The sequence below is a fragment of the Clinocottus analis genome, unplaced genomic scaffold (genome assembly GCF_023055335.1).
Source record: "Clinocottus analis isolate CAN_PGR_092001 unplaced genomic scaffold, fCliAna1.0.p SCAF_34, whole genome shotgun sequence".
NCBI classification, from domain to species: Eukaryota; Metazoa; Chordata; class Actinopteri; order Perciformes; family Cottidae; genus Clinocottus; species Clinocottus analis.
This window is the reverse complement of record NW_027176087.1, coordinates 346092-366171: the sequence shown is the minus strand read 5'-3', so window position 1 is coordinate 366171 and position 20080 is coordinate 346092. Positions and strand designations below refer to the sequence as shown.

At 46.4% G+C, this 20080-nt stretch overlaps 1 protein-coding gene across 1 annotated transcript; it reads right to left on the bottom strand.

Moving 5' to 3' along the window:
* Window positions 1–2038: 2038 nt before the first annotated feature.
* Window positions 2039–17979, bottom strand: LOC137799059 (cytosolic phospholipase A2 gamma-like). The gene is made up of 14 exons (XM_068596146.1): window positions 17944–17979; window positions 17209–17319; window positions 15533–15675; window positions 13939–14125; window positions 13659–13764; window positions 12143–12283; window positions 11086–11151; window positions 10858–10998; window positions 10522–10668; window positions 10363–10446; window positions 6580–6734; window positions 4202–4373; window positions 2790–2955; window positions 2039–2636 (listed from the first exon to the last, which is right to left on the bottom strand). Exons 1-14 carry the CDS (start codon window positions 17968–17970, stop codon window positions 2627–2629), a joined length of 1656 nt encoding a protein of 551 aa, XP_068452247.1. The 5' UTR covers window positions 17971–17979; the 3' UTR covers window positions 2039–2626.
* Window positions 17980–20080: the final 2101 nt, after the last annotated feature.

Genomic DNA, 20080 nt, shown 5'->3' with positions numbered 1-20080 from the left:
CCCATGATGGGCTGAGCTCATGTCCCGTCTTCCTTCTTGAATTGAACTTGTCTACAATTACAATTAGATAACAGATTGTTTTGTCCGAATACTTTCAAACCCAGAGGTTACTTCCTGGCTTTGAGTCACATTCTAAACCCTGTCATGGCTAGGAGTTAGGAGCCAGGAGCCAGGAGCTAGGAACCAGGTTAGATGTGATGCCAAGTGTAGTGAACATAAAAACTAAGTTCTGAGAGTTATCTCAGTTCAAGATTAGTAAATTGTGTTGAGAAGTTTTTGATTTGTATGTCTCCTACTTCACTGTGAAGTCCATTCTGGACACCCTGGATCCAGATGTTATATTGAGCCGACACTTTTATCCAAAGCAACTTCCATGTTTTCTCTCTACGGCGTAGACGCAGCAACGGGAGCATGACACCTGTTCCTCTTGCTCAAGGACACATGGACAGAGCCGGGTTACAACCACTGAGCCACAGGACACGAGACATGTGGAGATGTCGTAATCCTGCTGCAGGTAAACTGAAATATAAGATGACAAAGAAACTTTCCCTCTTAGAAATTATTTTAATGTTATTTTAAAGTTAACAGATATGAAAAGCCGTTGCTTCTACATCTTCTCAATAACACATGCTCACTAGGAGAGCTAAGTAGAGCTGACCATGACGACGTGGAAATTCAGATAAGTTCATGTGTTGCTTGAATGTTGTTGGAAGATCGTGAAAAAATATGAAAGCATGAAAGTATACTCTTTAAATAAAACTTGCACAGCCGCTATATGTCACTCAAGTATTGTAAAACCTTCATGGGTCACGAACCCATCAGCGAACGTTAAAGTTCAAACAGCTGCTGTCATCCACTCAGAGACGGGACGGAGGCTCCCAGTCTGGTGTTGGACTCACTGTCTGTCCCTCCTGTCTCTCTGCTGTCCTTCCTGTCTGTCTCTCTGCTGTCCCTTCTGTCTGTCTCTCTGCTGTCCCTTCTGTCTGTCTCTCTGCCGTCCTTCCTGTCTGTCTCTCTGCCGTCCTTCCTGTCTGTCTCTCTGCTGTCCTTCCTGTCTGTCTCTCTGCTGTCCCTTCTGTCTGTCTCTCTGCTGTCCCTTCTGTCTGTCTCTCTGCTGTCCTTCCTGTCTGTCTCTCTGCTGTCCCTTCTGTCTGTCTCTCTGCTGTCCCTTCTGTCTGTCTCTCTGCCGTCCTTCCTGTCTGTCTCTCTGCCGTCCTTCCTGTCTGTCTCTCTGCTGTCCTTCCTGTCTGTCTCTCTGCCGTCCTTCCTGTCTGTCTCTCTGCCATCCTTCCTGTTTGTCTCTCTGCCGTCCTTCCTGTCTGTCTCTCTGCCGTCCTTCCTGTCTGTCTCTCTGCTGTCCCTCATGTCTGTCTCTCTGCCATCCTTCCTGTCTGTCTCTCTGCTGTCCTTCCTGTCTGTCTCTCTCTCTGTCGTCCTTCCTGTCTGTCTTTAACTAGCTGGATTACGCTCCCAGTGTTTAGTGGACTAGAATAACTCTTCAGAACTTTATTGATAAGCACAGAGTCATACTTTTTACAACCCTGAGTACCCTTCAATACTCCCACAAAAATAAACTCTCAGGAATACTTGCTTTACATGCAGATTATATATTTATTGCAGGATTATGAGCAGGCCACAGCAGCAGCTTAATTATTCACTTCCTTTCATGACATCACAGATGAGGCTGGCTGGAAGAGGCCTTCTGGTCGGGGACACACCGGCACTTCTCTTCCTGCCATGAAGGGAAGCAGCGTCTGCGATCCTCCAGAGTCAAAACAGACTCCATCTTTGTGGTTCCAGCAGGGGGAGATGTGTGAGAACTCCATGCTACGCTCCATGCTACGCTCAGACTGGAGGTCCTCACTGTGTTGGGTGTGACCCGTACCCTCCCTCCCTGGAGCAGCACCTTGTCACGTGACATTGTGTTCTGATGACAATATGTAAGTCGTATTCCTTCAGCTGTTAGACGCAGCGCTAACGTTTCATCCTGTAACATGTTGCTCAAGCAGCCGACACACAAAAGTAAATGATTGTACATTTGTGTGTATTTGTTTCTAAATTTGCTCTGGAGGCAGGTTCACGGCTGGAAGAACAAAGGACTGTTGTCACGCAGCATGAGAATAGATCTGCAGCCAATTAACTCAACAGAATTCCTTCTAGTCTCATCCAGCAGGTGCTCGATGAGGCAGGGAAATTATACATTTGTAAACTTACGCAATCTGTGATTTATTGACAGCTGTCTTTTTGCATGCATCTGTTTAAACTAGTCACAAACTAAAAATTCATCTTTTTGGACTCCACCTTGAGTAAGGAAGCTAGCGCAGCAGCAGCACTCTAGTGGCTCTTTAATGTCTCTTACTGACAGACCTTTGTAGTTTAACTTTACTGAAGAACTTGTAGTTTAGTTCTTGTTGTTTTGAGTTTGTGCTCATGTTGAATGCACTTGTCTCTTTGGATAAAAGCCAAATCCATTTACCTTTGGACACATAGCACATGAAAGTACATTTAAAAAGTATGATTATATGCCATTGCTTTTCATGACTGCATATTGGTGGCATATGTATGCTGTCTCAGCATCACTGAGGGAAGACAGCGTCTGAGATATTAAAATGTTGAAATCAGAGATCTAGATCTTCCTGAAGGGGAGAAGCAAAGAAAAGTGAATATATTAGATTTCAAACCCGTCATTTATTTTTCAATCAACCATGCACATCTCTGTCTCAGACAAGCACACATAGATCTGACACAGTGCAGCTTGACTTGCATGGGAGTGCCCCGCCCGTCGCTACCTCTTGTGACGGCGGAGAACCGCCTTGTGGATCTCCCTCAGCAGCGTGTCCTTGTTGTTCTTTATGTTGGCTTTGGCCGTCTCCAACAAGAAGTCAATCTTCTCCTGGCTGAAGGGAAGCTGGAAGGTGGAGAACTCCTCCATCTTTGTTTTGACCTCCTCCGCATCTACAATGCAGTGAACACTGATTCAGACTCCAATCCCCTGCCACACTTCTCCTGGACACCTGGCTGAAGGTGTAGCGCTGCAGCTGCCATGGTACGAGGGTGTTAGTGATGGATTGTTTCCTGTTTCAGCTCAAACAATAATGCATCTAAACCAGAACTGAGCTGGCTCCCTGTATGTACCAAAAGACTGAGCTTCAATTCCCAACACATCAATCTATAGATTCACAGACTTGATCATTTATTATGATAAAGGCATAAGGTCGTAGTGACAGGTACCACCTAGTGAGATGTGACGTGAGAACAATAGTTTAATTAGCACCTCTCTACGAGATAGTATTAATGTCTTTACTAACGGGTTATGTTCCACAGTCTTTTAAAGTGGCTGTAATTAAACCTCTCCTTAAGAAGCCCACCCTCCATTTACAGACCTATTTCTAACCTTCCCTTTCTCTCTAAGACACTGGAGGAGGTAGTCACAAAACAGTTGTGTGACTTTTTACTTTCTAGTAGTTTATTTGAGAAGTTTCAGTCAGGATTGAGGAAGCACCTCAGCACAGAGACGACACTAGTGACCATTACTTTGACACCATTGATCATGACATTTTATTACAGAGACTAGACCAGTTGATTGGTGTTAGAGGTACAGCATTAAGATGCTTCAAGTCCTTTTTATCAGATCAATCTGAGTTTATGTAAATAATAAAGCCTCAATGACCACTGCTGTTCGTTATGGGGTTCCTCAAGGTTCTATACTTGGACCAATTTTATTTACCTTATATAGGTGCCGTTAGTGAATATTATTAGAAAACATTCTATGCCGATGATACTCAATTATATCTATGGATTAAGCCAGATGAAATCCACCAGGTTGCTAAACTTCTTAAAGACATAAAGATCTGGATGACCTGTAACTTCCTGCTGCTGAACTCTGATAAGACCAAAGTTATTTTACTAGAACTCCTCAGAAATCAATTATCTAATGATGGAGTTTCTCTGGATGGTGTTGCTTTGGCATCCACCACCACCAAAAGGAATCTAGGAGTTTTATTTGACCAGGACTTTTCCTTTAGTCCACAAATAAAACACATTTCAAGAATTGACTTTTTTCACCCACAAAACATTTTAAAATCGGGCACATCTTAATGTTTGTTTACTTGTTATCTCACTGCAATGACAAATTATGTTTGCCTCCAGAGAAGTTCTTTCTCTAAGAAGCATAAGGAAAATCTGCGCGTGTGAAACAAACCTTTGCAGTTTCTTCTGTTAAAGAGTGGCATGAAAATGATGGACGGCTCGGTTTCCTTTCCCTCAAACACGTAGCAGTCCTTTGGCCAGTCTCTCTCCTCAAAGATGTAGTCGTCTATCTCTGGGAAAGGCTTCTTCACCTCAGCAGCATAGTCTCTGGCAAGAGTCAGAGTCTGGAAAGGAGCACAGGATGAATGTTATTTCACAGGTTTCATTCTCTGGAACTAAGTCTTGGCATGTTACTTGAGGTAGGCACTTCACAAATGAGATACTTGTAAAAAGGGAGTAGAAGTAGTAATTATGGGTCTTAATGGTTATCATTCACATATATAATGGAAATATATCCAGAACAAAGACATTACTGATCTGTCAGGTACATTCAGTGACTCCATAGCAGAAATATGAAACATGACATTTGTTGTTGAAATGTGCACTTTGAATCGGCCAATGAAATGGTTCCATTGTTGAAAAAGGAGAAGAAAGTCAAAGCACGAAGGAACTATAAGTAGGAACTTCATGCAGTGTGCTGCATAGACTTCCTTCTTGAAAGAAGGAAGTCTATGCAGCACAGGTGACCTCATGGCCTAAACTTTAATGGAAATGACTCTTTTCTACGTCTGGGCGAAGTTAAATAAAATGAACTGATTAATCGCATGATTTTTCTGCGATTAATCACGATTAATCTCATTATGCGCCAAATTCAATAATGAAGTAAAAACTAGTGTGTTGCAGCTTTTATAAAGTAATGTTATCAGAACAATATAACAGCACTCTGGAGCAACAAGTTAACATACATACATATATAGTTTATATATGTTTTCTTTATTATGAACAGGTACTGGGACAAACCACTCCTTCTTTGGTCCATGTTCAGTAGTAAGGGTCCCTGTGAGGGACAAACCACTCCTTCTTTGGTCCATGTTCAGTAGTAAGGGTCCCTGTGAGGGACAAACCACTCCTTCTTTGGTCCATGTTCAGTAGTAAGGGTCCCTGTGAGGGACAAACCACTCCTTCTTTGGTCCATGTTCAGTAGTAAGGGTCCCTGTGAGGGACAAACCACTCCTTCTTTGGTCCATGTTCAGTAGTAAGGGTCCCTGTGAGGGACAAACCACTCCTTCTTTGGTCCATGTTCAGTAGTAAGGGTCCCTGTGAGGGACAAACCACTCCTTCTTTGGTCCATGTTCAGTAGTAAGGGTCCCTGTGAGGGACAAACCACTCCTTCTTTGGTCCATGTTCAGTAGTAAGGGTCCCTGTGAGGGACAAACCACTCCTTCTTTGGTCCATGTTCAGTAGTAAGGGTCCCTGTGAGGGACAAACCACTCCTTCTTTGGTCCATGTTCAGTCTGTTTCTTACCTTAAAGATGTTAAAGACCAGCAGTTGATTCACTTTATACAAAAGCAATAAGTGTTTTTCATGTTTTCTGGTCAGTTTTTCTTCCTCAGTGATAAAGTCCAGTCTGTGTTGTCTTGAACAAGTGCACTGAACATCTTGTGATGGGAGGAAAGTTCTCCTCTTGGAGAGAAGAGTAAAGATCCAGAAGTGATGCTGCTTTAAAGTGCTCTGCATGGATCAGACCGCGGGGTCAGCAGCTTTGCTCATGAACGATTAACTTTCAATCTGTACTCTGAGGCTGTCGGTGTGTGAGTGCTTTGTGGAGCGAAGCTGCTTGTTGCTGCTTTTCCTGCTGTGAAGCGTCTCTTTGCAGCAGCGCTGCTCGTTGGGAACAGAAGATACAGAACAACACCAGCTTTACGTCAGTCGAGGCTACGGAAGCGCGCGCAGCTACAAAAATCACTTTAAAGTAGAAGCAGCGCCACTTTAATGCGTTTATACCTGCATCTTATTTATTTATTTTTCATGTTTGATTGACCTCATGCAGGCCGGATCAAGAGAGCTGAGAGACGTCAGGTCTGAACTACGGAGAGATTTAAAGCGATAAGCTCCTCCCACTGCAAAAAAAAAAGAAAATGCAAAAAAACCCAACAACAACCCTCCAGTTACGCGTGATCAAGTACTTAACATCGTTAAAGGATTGATGGATTAATGCAAAATCAACGCGTTCATCTGCCCGGCTCTACTCTTTCACCAGATGACTCAAAAGATGGTGGCGTCATTGGCTCGCAGTGAAAGCTCTCGTTGGGTATTCCTGCTGTACTGACAGCGTGCGAGCTTTAATGCAACGTCCAGCCACACTGAGTGCAAATAAAGTCATTTCACCTAAACAGCAGAATATCATAAACATACACCCCGTCATTGGACCTTGATCTGATAAAAACACACACACACACACACAAACTCACTCACTCACACACACACACACACACACACACACACACACACACACACACACACACACACACACACACACACACACCTACCTCAAACATGGTTCCAGCGCTGTACTCTGGTGCGATCATGAGGTCGATGCCCCTCTTCTCTCCCAGGAAGGACGGGTAGGCGACGTTCATCAGCAGCCCAGCGTCCACCAGGTGGAAAGTCTCTTGAGAGTGGAGGCAAGTTGGAACCGTTGAATCTGCCCGGCAACAGAAAACCAGACATGTTCCATTCCATCAAACTTCAGGTTAGATGTTTTTAACTCTTCATGGAATAATCCCTTCATGATTGTGTCACACTCACTGCCTGATGAAAGAGAAGACTTGCACACAGCCGGGAGGCATGGGGCTCTCGTTGTGAGCCACGGTGGAGTCCATGACTCACTAAGCTTCAGGTCTGGTTTTGGTCTGTCCGGTTAGCCCATTAGTGATTTATTCAGAAGCACTTAATAAAGAATGCTATTCAGCATTAGTAAAATATGAGTAAACCATGAATTCATCATGTCTAAAGCATCATTCCAACACATGAATACTCACGAGTAACTCATTCATAACACGCAGCTGTACATGCTTCAGTCTCGATTAATAAGCTTGGGTTTCAGACTTTATGAATGTTGGATTCCCAATGTATGAATTAAGTATTGAGAACTTATAGATGATTAATCAGATCATTGTGAAGTGTTCGTAAATCATAAAAGCAGTGCTGCAAGTCACGATGAGCTCAGTGGTCACGACTCGTTAGTTCAGTATGAGTGAAGTGTGTTGTGTGACCTCCTCCACAGGAAACACTACAGCGATCCCCAAAGCGTGGGCTGCAAAGGTACTGCAGTCATTTATGCACAAATACAACGTTTTCATTTTGAAAAGTTTGAAATGAATATTAAAGTATTTATGATTTAAATGACGTGTTATTCTGTTAATGGCAACAAAGACGATGTCTGTGGAATTAAAGGTGGTTTTAAATGAAGCGGTGAGAACAGTACGTTTCATCAAAGTCCTCCGCTGCACCTGTTCTCCACATCATGAGACAGGAAGTGACCACCGGCAGCTTCTCCTGCTCACTGCAGCCTGGAGGCTTTACAGGTGAGCTGCTCACCGACCTTTGAGCTGCGAGATGAAGTCAGGACATGTTGTGTCCTGGTTTCACCTGTCAGACCTGAGGCTTTGTAAGTTGATGTATTTGTCCGACATGTTCGGGTCTTAATGGACTCAATCTATCCCTCCAATGAAAAGCAGTGACCGTGTTTCATGTGCACAGTGAGACAGAAGCCACAATAAGGAAGCTGGAGCTGTGGGACAGAAGAGGAGTTCACAAGGACCACGAGTCCTCTGACAATCTTTGTGACCTCCTCAATGAAGAGGAGAGGCAGATCCAGACCTCCGTGTTCAACCCGTCTACAACAAACACTTTTCCCCCAGAACTAAAGCGTAGTTTCAGTTACGTTGACTAGAAACTGATTTTCTCTCTGATTACGTCGGTGTTTGATTACAAATACGTTGATTATACACAAAACGTTGCTTATACACATATTTTAGTTTTATTGTTTATTACAAATACGTTTATAACCGTGTGCTTGTGTTATTGTTTTCTTGCTTTCCCGCTGGATTTAAGCATATTTGAATTCTAAACTCTGCGGAGGAAAAGAAAAGAAAAGGGGCGGTGTGAGGCGGCAAGGGGGCCGGTCTGAAGACCGCTTGCTCAGAGGTCATGGCAACGGCCCGCGTCCCGCCGGGTCCGGTCTCCTGTAAGCCGGGTTGTCAGCTGACTCTGACGTACGTTTGTGTTTAACATTATAAAACATTTCTGTTTGACCAGTACAGTTAACTGAAGGGAAAAAACTAGTGAAGGGCGCCCTCTTGTGGTGTTACAGTAAAAATATATGAGCGCCGGAGAAAATGGTAATCGGTTGAATTCTTGAAGTGATTTAATAATCCCTAGTCTATGTTTTGAGTGGCAGGGCTCTCAGTGTCACGCTTTGACCTGGCTGTCACTCATTCGGGTCTTAAGTCACGCCCTCCCGCCACGCAGCTGTTCGGCGGCGCGTACTTCTCGTTTGTCACCGCCACCTGTCGACAAAATCTTTGGGTGTGCCACGGAAGATTGTCAGATTTTAAATTGGGCCGTGGCGTTTTTGAGTTTGGGAGCCGCTCATCTATGCCATGCGAAGGTTATAAAAAATGTTGTGATGCATTCAGTAGTTACTGCTCGTTAGTGACGTATGTTCTGTGAGCTCATCTAAAGACTATGCGTCACACAGCATTCATTGTTCTTTAGTTTGTTGGTACATAGCTACACATTATTGATTATGCTAGCTATGGCTCGCTCGCTAGCTCGTTAGCCCATTAGCTAGCCAGCTTGCAGGCTTGTCACTGGTCCAGAGACCCGAACGCACCACCTCAGTTGTAAGTTGACTAATCCAGGTGATAGAGAGATCCTCACAATCAAACATCTGTACCAGCAAACTGAGAAACATGCCACCGCTCGTGCTACTGACGAGCATCTGCTGATGCCACCGCTCGTGCTACTGACGAGCATCTGCTAATGCCACCGCTCGTGCTACAGACGAGCATCTGCTAATGCCACCGCTCGTGCTACTGACGAGCATCTGCTAATGCCACCGCTCGTGCTACAGACGAGCATCTGCTAATGCCACCGCTCGTGCTACTGACGAGCATCTGCTAATGCCACCGCTCGTGCTACAGACGAGCATCTGCTAATGCCACCGCTCGTGCTACAGACGAGCATCTGCTGATGCCACCGCTCGTGCTACAGACGAGCATCTGCTAATGCCACCGCTCGTGCTACTGACGAGCATCTGCTGATGCCACCGCTCGTGCTACTGACGAGCATCTGCTGATGCCACCGCTCGTGCTACTGACGAGCATCTGCTGATGCCACCGCTCGTGCTACTGACGAGCATCTGCTGATGCCACCGCTCGTGCTACTGACGAGCATCTGCTGATGCCACCGCTCGTGCTACTGACGAGCATCTGCTGATGCCACCGCTCGTGCTACTGACGAGCATCTGCTGATGCCACCGCTCGTGCTACTGACGAGCATCTGCTGATGCCACCGCTCGTGCTACTGACGAGCATCTGGTAATGCCACCGCTCGTGCTACTGACGAGCATCTGCTGATGCCACCGCTCGTGCTACTGACGAGCATCTGCTGATGCCACCGCTCGTGCTACTGACGAGCATCTGCTGATGCCACCGCTCGTGCTACTGACGAGCATCTGCTGATGCCACCGCTCGTGCTACTGACGAGCATCTGCTGATGCCACCGCTCGTGCTACTGACGAGCATCTGCTGATGCCACCGCTCGTGCTACTGACGAGCATCTGCTGATGCCACCGCTCGTGCTACTGACGAGCATCTGCTGATGCCACCGCTCGTGCTACTGACGAGCATCTGCTGATGCCACCGCTCGTGCTACTGACGAGCATCTGCTGATGCCACCGCTCGTGCTACTGACGAGCATCTGCTGATGCCACCGCTCGTGCTACTGACGAGCATCTGCTGATGCCACCGCTCGTGCTACTGACGAGCATCTGCTGATGCCACCGCTCGTGCTACTGACGAGCATCTGCTGACATCAACGACCAGTGCCTGGCGCCAGTCACGGACTGGAGGTGACGTCATCAATGTGGGACACGTGTTCATGCTCTAAACCGGAACACGTGGCCCACCTTGATGACGTGTCACCTCCAGTCCGGGCTCGGCCTGCTCGGCCTGCTGACCCGACCCCGGATAATAGGAGGAAAATGGATGGATTTGATCTTTAAAGACAAAGGAAGGAAGTATTGACGGAGGGGTCTGTGGGCTCACCTTGGTATTGGTAGAGGAAATTTCTGGTCGTTCCCCACTCCCAAGTCCTGATCTTGGGAAGGACCTTCTTAATAAGTAGAGAGACTGGAGATGATAGACAGACATCATATTAACGTGGGTCTCGTTGTCAGTCTGGGTGTTTCTATGCAACATACTGACCATGTGTTTTGAACGCTCCGTCCTTTAGACCCTCGCTCCAGGTCTCTACTGCCGCCAGCAGCTCCACGCTCCACTGCTGGGAAAGACGCTTCCTTTCCTCCGAGCCTGCTGGCTCCAGCCACGCAGACGCGTTGTGTTTGGTCTGGTCTGGAGAAGAGAACAAGCTGAGTCGTCCTGTACGTCACCATTTCACCAGACACACGCATTTCAAATGTAAAAGATCATTTTCACATTCAAAGCATTTCTTTCTTGCAAAATAACTTTACCAAAACAATTCACTTCAAAGATCAATGTTAAAGTGAAACCCGTGAGCGGGGTCATCGTCATCACTGCTACCTTCTAGGATCTTCTGCAGCCTGCCGAGGTCAGACAGAGCGGTAGGATCCTTAATGGTGCTTCTGGTCAGGGCAACTAGCTTAAGAAGGGCAATGTGCACACGCAGGTACGCTTCAGCAGCACTGTCCCTCTGTCCAATCACTGAAACACACACACACACACACACAGCAGGAGATGGATCCCTGCAGTGTCTTGACTTCAATCTGTGAGATGATGTGAAGTGTTTACCGTTCATCCAGGGAGGGATGAACTCCTTCAACGTTTCCTCATGAGCCAACGCACAACCCAGCACACCTGCACGGTTTCAACAAACACACCAGCACACACACAGTTTGACAGTTTGTATGCGAGGAAGAAACTACAGTCTTAGTACTTACACATATATGTTTTCAGTGAAGTAAAGGTAAAAAGAGTATACACCCAAAAGTTGCAAAACGTCTTGTGTCATTTTGCTTTCTTCAATGATGGAATACTAACTTCACTCCCTGGTTTCTGCCACTGCTTTCCTCACTTCAACTCATTTTATTTCATTAACAAGGAGGTGGCTGTCTAAGCGTACGTTGTGCACCATTCAGGATATACAGTGCACTATCTCTAAAATCAAATGGCAACTGGTGGGTTGCTCGTCAATCGAGTCAAATTAAACCACATTATCACAGGTTTTTGTTTGGTTTTTGGTGTCAAACCAAAAGATGCTTTGAATGCAATAAGCACTTGTCTTGTTTGCTGGGAGCCGAGGTAAAGGCAGGTTGCTATGTGGAGCGTGACAGAGCGCCGCCAGCTCGCAATTCTGCCAAGAGCGAGCTGCGAAAACCCGACGACAGCTTGGGCTCTCAGTTCCCCGGTACGCCTTTGGAGTTGACCCGCCGGCATCGTGGATGAAGCGGCCGTGGCTGCCGGGGACGGAGCGCAGTAAGAGGAGGGAGCTCCAGGCCTCTGGGATGCAAGTGGACGCCCCAGAGGGCTGGGAGCGTTTGTATGGAGTGAGCTCTGATACACATCGCGGAGGAACGGGGTCCCACAGGAAGTCAAGGGGTTGGTCATGCTTTACTTTGGGCTCGGGTAATTGGCTGAGTTTGGGGCGTGGTCTTCGTTCCCAAACTATGTTTTATAAAACTTAATTTATCGGTGCTTTTATATAATATCAATGAAAATAGCTATTTTCTTTTCACACGTGTACATAAGTCCTGACTGTGCCATCCTTGCTCCTGCTGTTTCTGTGTAAAGGGAACGGACCTGAAATGTGCACATATTCTTGAACAACAAAGGTCACTTTGATTCTGACCTTGTAGTTTGACCATATCCATCTCAGGCACTTCCTCCAAGAGCTCGCCGCTCTGGAACTTACTGCCCAGGAGAGACGTTTCAATGAAGACCCCCAACTCTGTGAAACCAGCCTCGTGAGGACTCACCTCGAACCATTTACCTGAGAGACAGGGGGGGGGGGGGGGGTTACACGCTGAAGTCACTTCCCATTGAGATGATGTCATACAGTCAGACAACTCACCCCGTGATGCCATCAGAGAGAGATTACCCAGCTTGAATGTTCAGAGGGGCTGCTATAGCTCACACTGCTGGGACACCTCAGGATGCACTAAGCTCCTCCCTCTCTCTCTCTCTCCCTCTCTCTCTCTCTCCCTCTCTCTCTCTCTCTCTCTCTCTCTCTCTCTCTCTCTCTCTCTCTCCCTCTCTCCCTCTCTCCCTCTCTCTCTCTCTCTCTCCCTCTCTCCCTCTCTCCCTCTCTCCCTCTCTCTCTCTCTCTCTCTCTCTCTCTCTCTCTCTCTCTCTCTCTCTCTCTCTCTCCCCTCTCTCTCTCTCTCTCTCTCTCTCTCCTTCTGGATGAATTCATGTCTCCTTGATGCTGGATTGTGGCTGTCTAGAACCAGTCCTGCCTCCTGTCTCCTGCCTCCTGCCTCCTGTCTCCTGCCTCCTGCCTCCTGTTTCCTTCCTCCTGTCTTCTGTCTCCTTTCTCCTGCCTCCAGTCTTCTGTCTCCTCCTCCTGTCTCCTACCTCCTGCCTCCTGTCTCCTGTCTCCTACCTCTTGCCTCCTGTCTTCTACCTCCTATCTCTTGTCTCCTGTCTCCTACCTCCTGTCTCCTGCCTCCTATCTTCTACCTTCTGTCTCCTACCTCCTGTCTCCTGTCTCCTACTTCTAATCCTGTCTCCTACTTCCTGCCATGGCCCTGATGACGTCCTCCTCTCTGCTTTCTTCTGCTTCATGGACTCTGGTTATCTGGATGGTGTACTGTGTGTATACTACTCATTATATATACATGTGTATACTACTCATTATATATACATGTGTATACTACTCATTATATATACATGTGTATACTACTCATTATATATACATGTGTATACTACTCATTATATATACATGTGTATACTACTCATTATATATACATGTGTATACTACTCATTATATATACAAGTGTATACTACTCATTATATATACATGTGTATACTACTCATTATATATACATGTGTATACTACTCATTATATATACATGTGTATACTACTCATTATATATACATGTGTATACTACTCATTATATATACATGTGTATACTACTCATTATATATATATACAAGTGTATACTACTCATTATATATACATGTGTATACTACTCCTTGAATCTTGTATTTGTGATTTTGGGCTGTACAAAAGAAAGTGAATTGAAACAGTGGTGAAGAAGATCCGGCCTCATGTGGACTGGCTCACAGGGTGAGGCAGTATGAGGTCCATCAGGTATGAGGTCCATCAGGCTGTGTGCACGTGTGACCTGCATGTGCAGGTGTACCTTCTGTAGGGCCGTGTGAGAAGCAGTGCTTCTCTATGGCGCAGTAAATGGGGTAAGGGTTGCTGGCATTTCTGCTGGCCTCATCAGAAAGATGTCGTAGGTCCATCTGATACAACACAATAAGAATAACAAGACATGACATTTGTCTGGGCCTTTACCAGGTACTCCAGGCACTGCTCATGGTACATCACTGCACATTTGCTGAGTGATGTCCAGAAATGTTGAGGCTATTTTCTGGTAAAATGGACATATTGTGAGTAAAAGTGTGCGTGTTGAGTACCTGTTTCATGATCCCAGCAGAGGTCAAGACCGCCCAGATATCAGTGAGAGAGAAGTTCTCGTCCTTTGCTCTTTCACCCAACCAGGTTAAAACGGCCTCCAGCTCCACCCCAGCACCTGACAACCTGGACACTGTTGCGTCCATGTTGGTGCTCCACTGAGGGTCGCTGTACATGGAGGCCATGGCCCTATCAGAGGAGACAAGCACCCTCAAAGAACAATGTCCCCAATTCATCAGGTCAAAGCAAAACCAGGTGGAGAAGCAACCGTGAATAAAAGATGTGTGTGAATGACTCGCCCCTGAGAGCCTCCTGCCTCCTGTTTCCTTCCTCCTGTCTTCTGCCTCCTTTCTCCTGCCTGCCTGTCGCTGTGTTCCAGTCTGTTGTTGTGTTCTAGTCTGTCGCTGTGTTCCAGTCTGTTGTTGTGTTCTTGTGTATTGTTGTGTGTCGCTGTGTTCCAGTCTGTTGTTGTGTTCTAGTCTGTCGCTGTGTTCCAGTCTGTTGTTGTGTTCTAGTCTGTCGCTGTGTTCTAGTCTGTTGTTGTATTCTAGTCTGTTGCTGTGTTCCAGTCTGTTGTTGTGTTCTAGTCTGTCGCTGTGTTCCAGTCTGTTGTTGTGTTCTTGTGTATTGTTGTGTGTCGTTGTGTTCCAGTCTGTTGCTGTGTTCCAGTCTGTTGTTGTGTTCTAGTCTGTCGCTGTGTTCCAGTCTGTCGTTGTGTTCTTGTGTATTGTTGTGTGTCGTTGTGTTCCAGTCGCTGTGTTCCAGTCTGTTGTTGTGTTCCAGTCTGTTGTTGTGTTCCAGTCTGTTGTGTTCCAGTCTGTTGTTGTGTTCCAGTCTGTTGTGTTCCAGTCTGTTGTTGTGTTCCAGTCTGTTGTTATGTTCTAGTCTGTTGCTGTGTTCCAGTCTGTTGTGTTCCAGTCTGTTGTTATGTTCTAGTCTGTTGCTGTGTTCCAGTCTGTTGTGTTCCAGTCTGTTGTTGTGTTCCAGTCTGTTGTGTTCCAGTCTGTTGTTGTGTTCCAGTCTGTTGTGTTCCAGTCTGTTGTTGTGTTCCAGTCTGTTGTGTTCCAGTCTGTTGTTGTGTTCCAGTCTGTTGTGTTCCAGTCTGTTGTGTTCCAGTCTGTTGTTGTGTTCCAGTCTGTTGTGTTCCAGTCTGTTGTTGTGTTCCAGTCTGTTGTGTTCCAGTCTGTTGTTGTGTTCCAGTCTGTTGTGTTCCAGTCTGTTGTTGTGTTCCAGTCTGTTGTGTTCCAGTCTGTTGTGTTCCAGTCTGTTGTTGTGTTCCAGTCTGTTGTGTTCCAGTCTGTTGTTATGTTCTAGTCTGTTGCTGTGTTCCAGTCTGTTGTGTTCCAGTCTGTTGTTATGTTCTAGTCTGTTGCTGTGTTCCAGTCTGTTGTGTTCCAGTCTGTTGCTGTGTTCCAGTCTGTTGTTGTGTTCCAGTCTGTTGTTATGTTCTAGTCTGTTGCTGTGTTCCAGTCTGTTGTTGTGTTCCAGTCTGTTGTTGTGTTCCAGTCTGTTGTGTTCCAGTCTGTTGTGTTCCAGTCTGTTGTGTTCCAGTCTGTTGCTCTGGTTCATACATGTCTAGCAGGTGCTGGTTGTTACCATGTGGATCCAGAAACTCCTCCCAGGTAGAGCAGCGTGTCCAGCAGAGCTTCCTCCTGCAGCTGGTAGAGGGATCCCACCAGAGCCACCGCTGCCCTCTGACCTCCACCAGACGCCAGCAGCGCGATGTGGGGAACCGAGTCCTGGTGTCAAGATGGAGGAGACGTTCACGTCATAGCTGCTACGCTCATGCATGCAGGGTCAGAGAGCCACCACATCGTGCTATTATATTATTACTAATTCAGTGTGAGGGTCATTCATGAGGTTATTAGTGGTTGTGTGGTTCATGAAGTGTCTCATGTTCATATGAGGCAGCTAACTAACACTAACATAATATAATGATGTTATGTGATTGTGATCATGCAGTTCCTTATTTTACTTTGTGTTACTTTCCTCGTTGTCGTGTTTGGTTTTATTAGCAACTTAAAGTCCTCATGAAACAGAAGTGGAGTGTCTTTAGATCAGTTACATAAAGAATTCAAATGAAATGATTTGACTGGACAGGCTGAGTGAGTGGAGGGCTTGAAGAGCGAGGTCAATACAAATAGATTCAACATGAGACATAGAGAGCAGCCACAGAGAGAGAAGAGAGATGCAGCCTGCAGCGCCTGCAGCCTGCAGCGCCTGCAGCCTGCAGCGCCTGCAGCCTGCACCGCCTGCAGCCTGCAGCGCCTGCAGCCTGCACCGCCTGCAGCCTGCACCGCCTGCAGCCTGCAGCGCCTGCAGCCTGCACTGGCTGCAGCCTGCAGGCGCTGGAACAGGAAGAGCTGGAAAAGCTGCTCTGCTATCCGTCTGATGCAATGGAATAGTTCTTTCCTCGAGTAGCTCTTTCCCTGAGCTCAGGGGCCCCTGGGCCTGGACGTGTTGGGCCCAGGGGCCCCTGAGCTCACGGGCCCCTCGGCCTGGACGTGTTGGGCCCAGGGGCCCCTGAGCTCACGGGCCCCTGGGCCTGGGCCCGGTAGGCCCGTTCCTTAATCCATCCCTGGTTAAGAGGAACCAATCCCTGGTTTAGTGAAACGTTACGTCGCTGCAGCAAGTTCATGGCGTTACGTAAGTACTTCAATTTAACAGGTACTTTATTTTATTTACCATATGTATACTCTCACTAGGATCACAGTATTGCAGAACGTTAAATGAAGTTAATAAACGTTGTGGTTGGGGGATAATGAAGTTTATTTTGCTCTCATTAATCCGGCTGGCGGGCTCAGCTGCTCAGAAGAGTCCAGAAGAGCCTCACGGCCTCACGGCCTCACGGCCACCGTGTGCGGCTTTGTTTAAAACTCATGTCCGGGTCCCACTTCATGATGCATTCACACTTCCATCTTGTGGTTCCATAAAGATGTCCTCCCAGCAGCAGCCTCGAGGACCGTGCTGAACCACTGCTATGTGTTTATGATAATGTCTTGTGGACCAGCTCTTATGACTTGTAATAGCCGTCTAGATGACTCAGCATGAGTCACCTCACGACACAGAGGAGCAGGACAGAGTCAAAAAGATGACCCACATGACCTGATAGCACTCTGTTGAGTCTACGCTGCTCATGGAAGTCACTGAAGACATTGGTGTTATGAGAAGAAAGCTTATCATATGATAAGCATGTGCAGGAGAACATGAGTACAAACATGACACGCTCCCAGAGGAAGATGAGGTGAGGATCAGAGTAGACGTTCTCTTACTGCGCTGCAGTTGATGCCCAGCCCGCTGAGTGAGTCCAGGACCACTCGCTTCCTCTGCTGGACGAACTGCTGCTCTGCAGCGCACAGCGAGCCGGACCGGTGCACGAGCCTCTGCAGAGGATCAGTTAGACTGATATGTAACACTGACACATGTCTGAAGACATCAGTTACAACGTAGCTCTCAAAACTCCACTTGCACAAATCAAGAGACAACAATTAACACAATCAGGCCACAAAGCTCAGAGAATGATATGAAAACACTGAGAGGACCAAGAGGAAGCACAAGGTCTCCTCCAGCTGATGCTGCCTCAAGCATGGACAGAGTTTTATTAGCATGGGGCAGTGCTTTCATGAATTGTTGTGCTACACAATAATAACTACACACAGCGTCTGCTTCACTTTTTCACTTTAAGCTGAAGTTTCATTTCATACAGTGAATTTAAATTCACGTTTCCTCTTGTTGGCTAATACCAACGGTCCATACCACTGGTTGTTTCCATGACAGGTGCAAACACCTGATAGCTCCATATACATATGTATATACATATATAATATAAAATGTATTTTATATTATATGTGTATATACATATGTATATACACATATAAAATGTATTATATCATAGAGCGCAGCTGCTCTCAGAGAGAGAATGGATTTCTCTATCTGAGCTGATATCTTTATCATAAATATGGCCCATCATGCTGTATAGAAGTAAAACCTTGACAAGCAGCCCTCACCTGAGCCGTGGTGCTGCTCCCCTCCATGCCGTCTGGTCCTTCTGCCAGCAAAACACAAAGAAAACAGACACCAATCACCAAAACTGAAAAACTTGTATTTCCAGTTTGCATGTTTGAGCCTTGAAATAACCGTCAGTGTTCAGCTTCCTCTTCCTTTATTGAGCTGCTCACATCCAGAAGGACAAAGGAAAACACACACACACACACACACACACACACAACCTTGTTGATTTGAACCATGTGTTGGCTGATATCTTAATATGTTCCAGATGTCCAGCTGGAACGACAGAACACCAGAACTCACATTCATGAACATTCATGAACATTCATGAACATTCATGAACACAGGGTTTTATTTCTACTCAAAACCTCTACAGGGTCACAAAAGTTATAGTTATTTTATATTTAATAAATAAATATATATATATATATATATATATATATATATATATATATATATATATATATATATATATATATATATAATGAAAAGTTATCACTTTATTATAATGTAATTGTTTTTTCACAAATCCACTACATCTATTATAATATTCTCCCATACCAGCTCCTTCATGTGTTCATCTGTTCCTTCATGTGTTCATCTGTTCCTTCATCTGTTCCTTCATGTGTTCCTTCATCTGCTCCTTCATGTGTTCATCTGTTCCTTCATCTGCTCCTTCATGTGTTCATCTGTTCCTTCATCTGTTCCTTCATGTGTTCCTTCATCTGCTCCTTCATGTGTTCATCTGTTCCTTCATCTGTTCCTTCATGTGTTCATCTGTTCCTTCATCTGTTCCTTCATGTGTTCCTTCATCTGCTCCTTCATGTGTTCATCTGTTCCTTCATCTGTTCCTTCATGTGTTCCTTCATCTGCTCCTTCATGTGTTCATCTGTTCCTTCATCTGTTCCTTCATGTGTTCATCTGTTCCTTCATCTGTTCCTTCATGTGTTCATCTGTTCCTTCATGTGTTCATCTGTTCCTTCATGTGTTCCTTCATCTGTTCCTTCATGTGTTCATCTGTTCCTTCATCTGTTCCTTCATGTGTTCATCTGTTCCTTCATGTGTTCATCTGCTCCTTGATGTGTTCCTTCATGTGTTCATCTGCTCCTTCATGTGTTCATGTGTTCCTTCATGTGTTCATCTGTTCCTTTGGTTTTGTTGATAGAGTTGGACAACATGCATTGTTGTTGACCTGACAGCTTGTGCTCTCTTCTTGCCATGCCGGGTGCATTTCCTCCGACCGGCTCTAGGTCGGCTTGGAAAGACTCGGGGTGAAGGTGGCACGCCGGCTCTGGTAGCGTGGAGCCTCCAGGGCCTTCAGGAGCCTCCAGGGGCTTCAGGAGCCTCCAGGGCCTTCAGGAGCCTCCAGGGGCTTCAGGAGCCTCCAGGGCCTTCAGGAGCCTCCAGGGGCTTCAGGAGCCTCCAGGGCCTTCAGGAGCCTCCAGGGGCTTCAGGAGCCTCCAGGGCCTTCAGGAGCCTCCAGGGGCTTCAGGAGCCTCCAGGGCCTTCAGGAGCCTCCAGGGCCTTCAGGAGCCTCCAGGGGCTTCAGGGAAACCCCAGAATGAGGTGTATGAAACTCTATTAATATAATGACGGACAGGGCAGTTAGAGCATGTTCCCTGACTCGATGCCGGTGGTCTGATTCCCTGAGGGGGGTCCTCTTGACCCGCCTGTGATCTCCACCAGCAGGGCGGCGTGCTGGCCTCACCGGGCAGCCATGACATGCTCTGAGTCTGGTCCAGACCGGCCTGCACACGCAGCTGAATGGAGTCCTTGAGTGTGTCTGGGTCTCCAGCTGATGGACATGTATCTATGTACAAATCAGTCTACACATCAATACGACAACACGCTCTCACGGCAGCGCCTTGTCTCAGGTTTGTTGGATGAAGGTCCCGTCTCTAAAGACCGAGGCCTCATGGCTGCAGGTCTGACAGGATCTGGAGATTACACTCCAGCTGTGTTGAGCCATTAAGTTTAATAATAATAAATACTAATTGTTATTATGATTTAGTTTGACGGTACTTTCATTCCTCTGACGTCCGGCCACACAGGGTCAGGGAGGGAGCTGAGCGTCTTCACTATCAACAGCTTCAAGATGTCCTCTGCAGGACGAGTGAGTGGTGGACCTGACACCAA